Source organism: Sinocyclocheilus anshuiensis, unplaced genomic scaffold, assembly GCF_001515605.1.
Source record: "Sinocyclocheilus anshuiensis isolate Anshui unplaced genomic scaffold, SAMN03320099.WGS_v1.1 scaffold728, whole genome shotgun sequence".
NCBI classification, from domain to species: domain Eukaryota; kingdom Metazoa; phylum Chordata; class Actinopteri; order Cypriniformes; family Cyprinidae; genus Sinocyclocheilus; species Sinocyclocheilus anshuiensis.
The window spans coordinates 1,072,898-1,083,290 of record NW_015555767.1 but is presented as its reverse complement, the minus strand read 5'-3'; the positions used below and the strand labels follow the sequence as shown (position 1 = coordinate 1,083,290).

Sequence of the window (10,393 nt, the reverse complement as noted above, 5' to 3'; positions counted from 1 at the left end):
GACAAATGTGATTTTGTTTTGTCAATTTTAGTGTGCTGCGGAAGCAGGCTAATGTAGTTTTTAAATGAGATAAAACCATAATGCTGCCACCAGATGAATTAGACTCTTATGTAAAAAATCATAGATCCAATGTAAGAGTGGAAAATATTCCAGTCTAAGCCTTCACTTTGGTATCTTTGTTGTTCATCACTGACAAATGGTATTTTACAGTGAAATGAACTGGAAGTATTGCTGTGATGGTGTTCAACAGCTTGTATTTTGTCGTCAGCTTGTAAAGTTTCAGAACCAGAAGCACACAGACAAGAGGTAAGCTTCCACAAGTATGAAAAGACTTCTTGGGTTTGAGAAATAAGTAGTATTCTCTCTCTCTCTCTGTTTGATGATGGGGTGATTTCTTTTCTGTGTGTGGGTTGGTGAGCTCAGCGAGTTTGTTTCTGTGGGCCTAATCCCCCCATGCTGGGTGCCAGCCTATAAAAGGGACACATGTTTGCTTTCAATACACACGCTGATGCGCTGATTGAGACAGAGAGCGGCTACTGACTAACACACAGGTAAGAGACTGGGGTCTGTGAGCAAAAACAAATTGGGAGAGAGTTGATCCCACATTTTATCTGGTTGCATAGTTTACAGCAGGGAAACCCCAGCATGGGCTTGTGTAAGAATATCTCTAACAGCTTTGACACATTAGTCACCGGTAGACGGCAATTAAAATGTAATCCTTTTGTGAGCACAGCACTTTATTCATCGTCTAGGTGAACTGTAACCTTTTTGTCACAACAGAAAAATGAATACAGAAAAGAAAAAAAAGCTGTGGATATGAAGACAGAGAGAGATAGGGCGAATTAAAGGAGGTTTGTTAAATAAAATATAAAAATGCAGTACAAAATGATGTGGGTTTTTTTTTTTTATTGAACACACAGTATCCAATTTAAATTACTGTTAATTCCTTATTGGGGTGGGTGTTATTTTAATTAAAAAGAGTTACGTTTGAAGCCTTGAGAGAATCTGGGGCCAGGCTAATTTAATATCTTACGCAAATATTTTGAAGAAGTAGCAAGAATTGTATTATTTGGCTTAAACTACATTATAATGTACCCTTTTTGTGATATACTTGTAGATTAGTCATCCTGGGCAAATTGTTACATATGAGCATTGCACGTCTGTTACACTATTGTGTAAGTGTTTCAAAGTAAGTGGGTGAAGAATTCATTCAAGGGCTATAAATATATTCGATTTGTTGGAATGGGATTCATTGCTTGCTTTGAGCAATATTTAGCACTTCACATCATCACTACATGTCAATAGATATTTCCATCAAGAAGGCTGCAAATTATTCACGTTTCTCCACTCATACATATGCTCTCTTGTTGTAGTCATCATGTCCACTGGTGGAGAGAAGTCCAAGCCTGCCTCCCAGCCTGATGGGAAGGCTGCTCAAACTCAGAAGAGAACCGAGATGGGCATGGGAAACTACAAGGTACTTACTAGTACTATATTTACAGATGCAGAAAAGTTGCATATGATGACTGATGAAAGGTACATGATGGCAAACAGCTGTGTGAAACTGAGTATCATCATAGAAATAGATGTGGGAGTTGTACATATGCTTTATTTTTAAGCTAAGCTAAACTAAAAACTGACAACTTTAATTTATAGTTGCATAACAAGCAAAACTGACCTGATTTTCTTCTCCTTTTTTCTCTCTCAGATGTATGTGTATGATCAGGAGAATTTTCAGGGCCGCATGATCGAGATCTCCAATGAGTGCATGAACGTGTGTGAAATGGGCATGGATAGAGTGCGTTCCCTCCGCGTGGAGTGTGGCCCGTGAGTTTTCCTGTGATACATATGAGTGACTTACCAAATGTTCTGTATTTCAATACTTCCTCCATTTTCTCTATCCTTTTTCTTTTATTTAGTTGGGTGGGTTGGGAGCAGATGAACTTCTGTGGAGAGATGTACATCTTGGAGAAGGGTGAGTACCCCCGCTGGGACTGCTGGAGCAACTGCCACAGGAATGACTACCTGCTGTCCTTCAGACCTGTCAGAATGGTATTCATCCCTTTTATTCATTACACACATACAGCATTCTCATTAAAACCTTATTCATTGAGTCATGGTGCTGATTCAGGAATGCGAGTTTAATTCCTGTTCCCAGCCTGTCCCTACCTTGGCTAAAGATTATACCTTGATCTTCTCTTGTTTGTGCTCCTCACAGGACCCAGAAAAGCATAGGATCTGTCTGTATGAAGTAGGTGATTTCAAGGGTCGTAAGATGGAGATTATCGATGACGATGTTCCCAGTATGTACACCTTCGGCTTTACCGACCGTGTCGGAAGCATCATGGTCAGCTGTGGCACGTAAGTGGTCTCTCATCAAAGAAATCGGAGTAGATTGTGATATCAGAACATAAAAGTGATCACTCAGCATAAAAAATAGATCTGATAGGAGAGAAATTTGAAGTCTGTGATCTTCCTAAATCCACTGAGTTTAAAACTGGTATTTGTAGTTTTTTGTGTTAAAACACTTTCTTGTAGGTTCCGAAAAGTGTATAAAATGTGGGGCTGGGAGGGTGAAGGGTGAATGAATGAGCCACTAATTCTCCAAAACTTAAAATAGTTATGAATTACCATGAGACTGTGTTGGTGGACTAATGGCAGACTTTCTGGAAACCAGTTTGAAAACAATAATTATTTTTGTCTTGCATTACACACTTAACCTCGATATTGTATTAAAACTCATAATATCAAACATTAAAATACGAATAATTCAGATTTTATACCACACTAACTGTTCTATGAGGAGGTGATTTCGTATGAATTCATACAATAGGAATCATACGAAAACGTATGATTTAAAAAAAAAAAAAAGCAAATGAAGGGGTCCCCTAAACATAACCGCCATTGTGGTGTAAACAGATCATACAAATGAAATTGAACGAATTCATACAAATTAGCCACCAATTTGCCAAAATGCAGAATACTTACGAATTACCATGAGATGGTGTTTGGCCGACTAATGGCCGACTTTCTGGAAACCTGTTTGAAATCAGTCATTACTTTTGTCTTACATTGCACACTTCAGTTTTAATTTTCATTATTACTCAACCTAGATAAACTAACAGCATTAATGCTACTACGATTTCAATAAAATAATTTCCAGTGTGGTAGTTTTCATAAAATAGAACTGAAAAGAGACTCTTCTTCATTCTCAATTCTGTACTTCAGTTTTATTCATTCTCTATGTTTGTTTGTCTTTCCTCTCATTTCTTGTTTTAGCTGGGTAGGCTACCAGTATCCTGGTTACCGTGGCAGCCAGTACCTGCTGGAGAAGAGCGACTACCGTCACTTTAATGAGTATGGTGCTCGTCATCCCCAGTTTCAGTCCGTCAGGCGCATCCGTGACATGCAGTGGCACCCAGATGGCTGCTACACTATGGCCACCAAGTGAGGGTTAGGGAGGACGAGAAAGAGAGGAAACAGGGGAGAGAGAAGGAGAGGAGGAGGAGAAGATGAAGGAGGGGGGGGGGGGAGGGCCAAGAAGGAGAGGAAGAGCGCACCACCCGTATGAGTCATCCTGGGAAGGGAAAGAAGGAGAGAGGGATGGAGGTCAGTCAGACAAAACGTCACAATAGAAAATGTGGCTGTTGATATCAGATGAAAGCATGGCTTTTTCTTCCCCACCCCTCTTTATTCTCTCTTACTCTTCACCTCTTCTCCCATCTTCTTTCTTCCCTCTTCCTCCTCTTCCTCATCCTCCATTAATTTTTCCCCTGAGGAGATCAGTCCATCACGAAGAGCCTTAACTGATGCCTGACTCGTGGGGGTCAGGGATAATGATCGACAAGGGTGGGTTGGGGGGGCAACGGGTGGCAGAGGGAGGGGTGTTTTGGCCTAAAGGCCATGTAAAACCTCCACATCCTTTTGGAATGGTAATAAAAGCGACACCTGTGACCATTGTTGCTTGTTATCACTGCTGATTATCTGTGTCCATGCAGGCTTTTTATTTTTACCATCAGTATGTCAGGCCTCTCATATCACCACATTTCCAAAAATTCAATCCACTAGCTAATACCTTTAAGAGAAAGACATGGACCAAATGCTAACATTAATTACGCATTATATCACTAAAGGGGTAGTATAATAAAAAGTCCTCGATCTTTTGGAATTAAAGCTTTCATACTATGAAATCTGAAACTTTATTGAAACTAAACAGCAAAAGTTGGTATATACTGATAATAGCATGAAAGTTACAGGAATATTATAATTAACTAAAACTAAAACCAAAACCATTAAAAAAAAATTGTTACTTAAAAATAAAAATAAACTTTAACTGAAATTAAATAAATAAATAACTAAAAAACTTTAAAAGATCATTTCAGCTACATTTCTCATTTTCATTTCAGCTTGATTAACTAAAATGACTAAAAACCAAAACTGAAATAAAATGACTAGAACATGTATATATTAAAAATGTGTAACTATTTTAAGTTTGGGCGAATTCATTCTCAAAAAAAATTTTTTTTTAAAAACACAGCTGCAGTTTTTTGTACAAATTTTAGTGTAGTTCCTGGCAGTGGGGAAGAAAATGGGTTGTATGACGGATTTATTTTTATTTTTTTACATTATTTTTAGAGGCGGCATAAAAGCAATCCCATAACTGACCTTAATAATAAACAATACTAAACAAACAAAATGTGGTAATGTTTAAATAACTAATAATTAAAAAATAGGCACATAATGCACACTGAGCATCTTTAGCTACACGTTGTCGTGTGCAAGATAGAATTATATGCTTTAAAAGTACTTTTATTTCTGAGAGTGCAGCTAAATAATTAAAAATAAAATAATTTATATTTTTAGAGAAATGTTACATATGCTGTAAGTATTAAAGGTATAGCCATCAAAGAAAAAAATTTATAAAAAATAAAAATAAAATAGCCTGTTTAAGCCAAAGGGTCAGTAAGAATATGGTCGTAAAACGAAATTTTGTCCGTTTTGATGAAGAAAAATAACAAAATTACTAAAAGACTAAATTATAGCATAAATTATACAAGCTGATTATGTGCTGTCCGTGTGCTGAATATAAATCAGTGTTTGTTTTGTCTGTCAGTTCTATGGAATTTCATTGCATTAAACAATTATGCTAAATAGGACAGATAGGCTTCTGTCATCATAAACAGAATGATTGTGGGTTCATATAACACCTGACCGATTTCTTCATACACATACATGAATATATATGATCCTATTAATATCCATGAATATATATACTCCTTATATTATCCTGTTTCTAAACCTTCCTGAATGAATTAATAATTTATTTGAAATTGATGTCATGCGTCCCACATAATGCCAAAACTCACACAAATGCATTTAAGATTCAACCCAGCTGCATACAAAATCCAGCCTTTTCATTGACGTCAGTCACCCCGAGGCCTCATTCACGTAAACATCTACACACACACACGCCAAAGACCTTGGGGAATCTAGTAACTCCACATCCTAAGTGTGTGATCATCCCATCTCTCACACTCTTTTCATCCTCACACTCGGAGAGGTAATGAAGAGAAGACAGAGCATGATTTGGGACACAGGCTGGAATGATTTAGAGGGAAGATAGGCTCAGTGGGATTCTGAGCTACAGTAATTTAATTTCGCTCTTGTAGTACCACACAACCACCACAAGAAGGTACTAACAATTGTGTTTTGTCAGTCACTTATTTTTCTTATTCTTATGCTTGTTTCACACATTTTTCTGCACTTTTCTATGGAAAATAAATGTAGTTGCTTCATATTCACAACATTCAAGAAATACGTCATGATGACGTCAACAACACCATGGTTTCACATCTACACACACATACAGTGCAGTTGTGTCCTTAAGGATCTATATTTCTACCTGATCTGACTTTTAAAAATACTTTATTAGTGTAACCTAATATAGTTCAGTTATTTAGAATCATATTAATGATCAGTTAAATTAGATTAGCACATTAGTTTACCTGAGAACACCCTTTTACAGCACAATATCCTCTTTCACTCATGGATTTCTGTATTCCATTTAAACACACACACACACACACACAGAGAGAGACACAGAAAATCTACAGAGATGTCCTCTGCTGTTTCATCTCTCTGCTTCTGAACCACAAGCTTACACAGAGCCTGCAAGAGCTGTGTGTGTGTGTGTGTGTGTAGCAGATCCCTTTCTTGCGTCACGACTGTGTTGTGAGTTAGCCGGGGGAGAAACGATTCTTTTTCTGGAACTTCCTAAAAAGTCTTTCCGCCGAGAGTGATGTAAGCTATTTGTCTCAGTGTTTAACAAATGAGTGGGTGTGAACCTATCAGTAAGATAGAGAGAGTTTGAGAGAAAGTGACAGAGAGATAGTGGAGAACAGGCAAAGGGTGAAGACACCTACAAAGCTGCATATTTATCTTACATACTGTACACTGTAAAAAAAAAAGTGCAGGTGTTACCTTGAGGAGCCGTTTCTACCTGATCTGACTCTTAAAAAGGACTTTTTTGGTGTCTACCTAATGGTTGATTCAGTGATACTAGATCGTATATTTTAATAAAACCAATTAATTTAGATGTTACCTGACAAACATTTTAAGAATGCACTTGTCAGTCACATATCTGATGCATTCAGTTGTAAATTTCATGGATTTTCATCTTCCATTATTATCAAGCACTTTGTTCTCCCTCTGTCTCCTCTCTTTGCCATAGCTTGTCCCTGTTTTGCCAGCCTCCCTCTCTCTTTCTCTCATTCTGGCTGATGGTGTCAGTGCTGCATGTGGATCTGCGTCATCGGTGAGTGGTGTCTGATTGACTGGGTTAAAAATAAAGAGCAGAGAGGGGTGTGTGTGAGAGTGAGTGAGTGCATGAGGCTGAGAGGCCAGAAACTGCGTTGGGATGCTGGGGCAAGTCTGAGGGATCTGGGGGAAGAGCCATATGTGAATGCAGGGTATTTTTAGCAGGAAAAAATGAGTTAGTGTTAGATAGGTGTAAAAGTGGAAAGAGGAAGATATATGATATTCAACATCTCTATTGGGAAAAATATTTATATGAAGCTTTAATCTGTTGGAAATGAAAACATCAGAAAACGTGGAAAGAGGATAAATGGAAGATGTGTAAACGTGTTGAATATGAGCACGGTTCCAAATAGTTCCAAAATAAGCCAAAGCCTCAAGGTTTGTATGTCGTTGCACGGGTTTACCATGTCTCACTTGGAGCAAGAAACAAAAACAGAGAAATTATGACTTTTAAAAAACCTGCTCCTTTCTTCAGGCAAAACCACAAGACAGTGATAGGTTGCAAATAATGTGGTTTAACAAAATGTTATAAAAGTCCCTTTATGCCAAGTCAATTGGTGCCTATTTTGTTGACACCCCTGGACATCTCCGATATTTAATAGTCAGAAAATCCTCAAAGCCAAAGGCTAAGCTTATGTTGCAATAACATATTTAACTAATAACTACACCTAAATTTAGCTTCTTTAGCTCAAATCATGGTAGAACATTTTTTTATTTTCCAGTAGTTGCACATGGGTGATTTAAAGCAGGAGCTTTTTATTCCTCCAATCATTTTTCTGTGTGGTCCGTCTTCTCCTCCTTATAGGTCTCTAATATGACTTTTAGAAATCAGTTTGGCCAATCAAATCAGAGGACTGGAACAAACTGTTGTATAAAACATTGTCTGATAACATTGTCACATTCACAGAGAGACACATGAGCACAGTGTAACGGTTCAAGCTGAGTATCACACAAGCACATTTCCACAATGCACACACAGGGTCAGAGAGTTCTGCGGTAGCGGTGTCTGTACACAAACACACAAACATTACACATTTTGCCCTCAGAACACTTGCCCATGCCCACACGTCGATCACACACACAGAAGGCAGTGAGCAAACTAACACTTGCATCCCTCTCTTTGAGTCTGACAAAGAGTCAGCGCAGAAAAGAATGTGAGGAAGAAAAGGAGTGAGAGAGAGAGGAAAACAGCATGGTAGAGGAGGAAAGTGAGGATGTCACCAAATAACAAAAAAACAAAACATAAAAAGAGAAAAGGAATGAGGCAGGAAGAGAGTTAGGAAGAACTGTAATCTCAAAGGGCACATGTGAGAGAAAGCCAGAGAGAAGTAATGTGCCTGAGAGAAAAACAGAAAGAGGGAAACACAGAGGGCAAGGCAGCCTGCTTTTGTAGTTCCACTGTGCTTTGAGGGATTTATTAAGAGAGAAATGAAGGCAGACACTCAGCAGTGACCGTGGATCATCAGTGACAGAGGAAAGAGACAAGTGAGAAAATAAGAGAGAAATGGACTGAAAGATGTGGGTCAGGGTTATGCAACAACTGCAAAAAGAACTAAAGGAGTGAAGAGTTTGCATAGATGTAGATGTAGATATAGATGTAGACACAGACGTAGACAGATATATATGGGTGCCTAGATGTACATATAGTGAGATATAGATGTGTAAATGTAGATAATAGTTAGGTGTCTATAGATAGAGATGTAGACATGTGCACACTGGGTGCCTATAGATAAGGAGATAGATGCTGATAGATGTAAATATAGATAGCTGGCTATAGATTTATATAAAGATAGATGTCTATACAGTAGATATGCATTAAGCCTATATGAAGTGGTTCTCAAATGATTGCGTCACAGACGGCAAGATGGAAATAAATGCAAATAATAAAATGCAACTAACTATATAATCAAGCTTTTTAGGATGGGAAAATATGCAATATTTACAAATATTTTAAATATTTATTTCTATAAAATATTAATAAAGACAATTTTGTACACTTTTTTTTTATGAGTTACCAGTGCAAAATTCTGGTCCTAAATCAAACCCGGTTGAGAACCAGTGACCCAGAGAGATATAGATGTGGCCAACTGATAGATTTAGATGTAGGTGTAGATATAGATATAGGTAGAGGCTTATAGAGAGTTGCTTACAAATATAGATAAAGATATAAACATACAAAGATGCCTACAGATAAATAAATAACAGAGAGATTGGGATGAAGTCACATGATAGTTTTAGGTGTAGATATAGATAGGTGCTTATACATAGGTGCCTATAGATATAGATAAAGACATAGATACAGAAAGATATCTGTAGGTGTGCATGTACATATATATCTATAATTCTAATACATATAATAATTGCATATAAAAAAACATATAACAACCCATATGCAGTTTTGCATTTCAGATAGAACAGCTTGAGTATATAAATTATTTTGCTATATTATGATGAAATACTTAGGATGAAAACCACAGCGCAGTGATGCAGACTTTTTACAAGAAATGCTTCACAAAAACATCAGTGACGTTCAGCTTCTTAGTGTACTAGAGACACACTTTGCACTTTGCGATGCATAATTAATAATCCATCTCGCCCTGTACAAAGATCTGAGATAGTCAGATGAACACTTTATAGCCTCTTTATTCACACCGAATCACATGGAGGTCTTTTCATGATTGTATTATTCTCAGCATGGCGTACAATGATGACACAAACCACAGTACACTATGTGAAATAAAAGCTTTTCAAATGAAATCATAGTGGCATCAGGCATTTGAACACAAAGCGTCTGAATGCACCACTAGGCTGCCTTTATTTATTTATTTATTTTGCCTGGTTGATGTCATCACACACAACTACAAGAAACCTGTTTGGATTTTAGTATTGTGACACATTCAGTGTATTGTTTACAGCCAATTTACTGTATACTTAATCCTGTACCTTTACAGGTTGATTTACTCAGGTCTTAACAACTATTTGAACACCTAAGAATATATTAAAAACTTATGAATTTCACTGCATTCGATAACAAAATACCATATATAACAAAATACAAAATGTGGCATCCACAACAGTAACCATTTTTTTTGATAGTCCACATTCTACTAACTAAGTAACTTTACAACTACATGTCAACTACCAGTCATTAGCTGATTGTCTGCTTTGTATTTTATACATTTTATCTTGATGGTTCCCCAACACACATTCTACTGACTATAAGTAAAATGTCGACTTACTAACCCCTAACCTAACAGTCTACCAATACTCGAAAAAACATTTTTGTTATTATTTTGTGCAGTTGTAAGGGGATATTCATACATTCATACAGTCAAAACACTTTTCAATAGATTCAGTTTGTGCATTGTTACGGAAATCGATCAAATCAGTAAATGATGGCCGGTGCAGAGTGCATGACTGCTGTTTTAAAGAGCGTATACAAGTAGGAGAAACACAGAGAGGAAGTGGGTCTGTAAGTAGGCAGAGGAGAAAGAAAGACAACGATTAACCAAATACAATGCTTCTGTCAAGACAGACAGGAAAAGTCTGACAGCTTGTCGTTGTCTTTTTGTCTAAA

The 10,393-nt window shown here is 37.2% G+C and overlaps 1 protein-coding gene across 1 annotated transcript; it reads left to right on the top strand.

The window, feature by feature from the left end:
* The first annotated feature begins 468 nt into the window (after window positions 1-468).
* Window positions 469-3,959, top strand: LOC107674249 (beta-crystallin B1-like). Its single transcript, XM_016468181.1, has 6 exons — window positions 469-551; window positions 1,374-1,477; window positions 1,709-1,827; window positions 1,920-2,052; window positions 2,219-2,361; window positions 3,280-3,959. Exons 2-6 carry the CDS (start codon window positions 1,379-1,381, stop codon window positions 3,449-3,451), a joined length of 666 nt encoding a protein of 221 aa, XP_016323667.1. The 5' UTR covers window positions 469-551; window positions 1,374-1,378; the 3' UTR covers window positions 3,452-3,959.
* The last annotated feature ends 6,434 nt before the right edge of the window (window positions 3,960-10,393 follow it).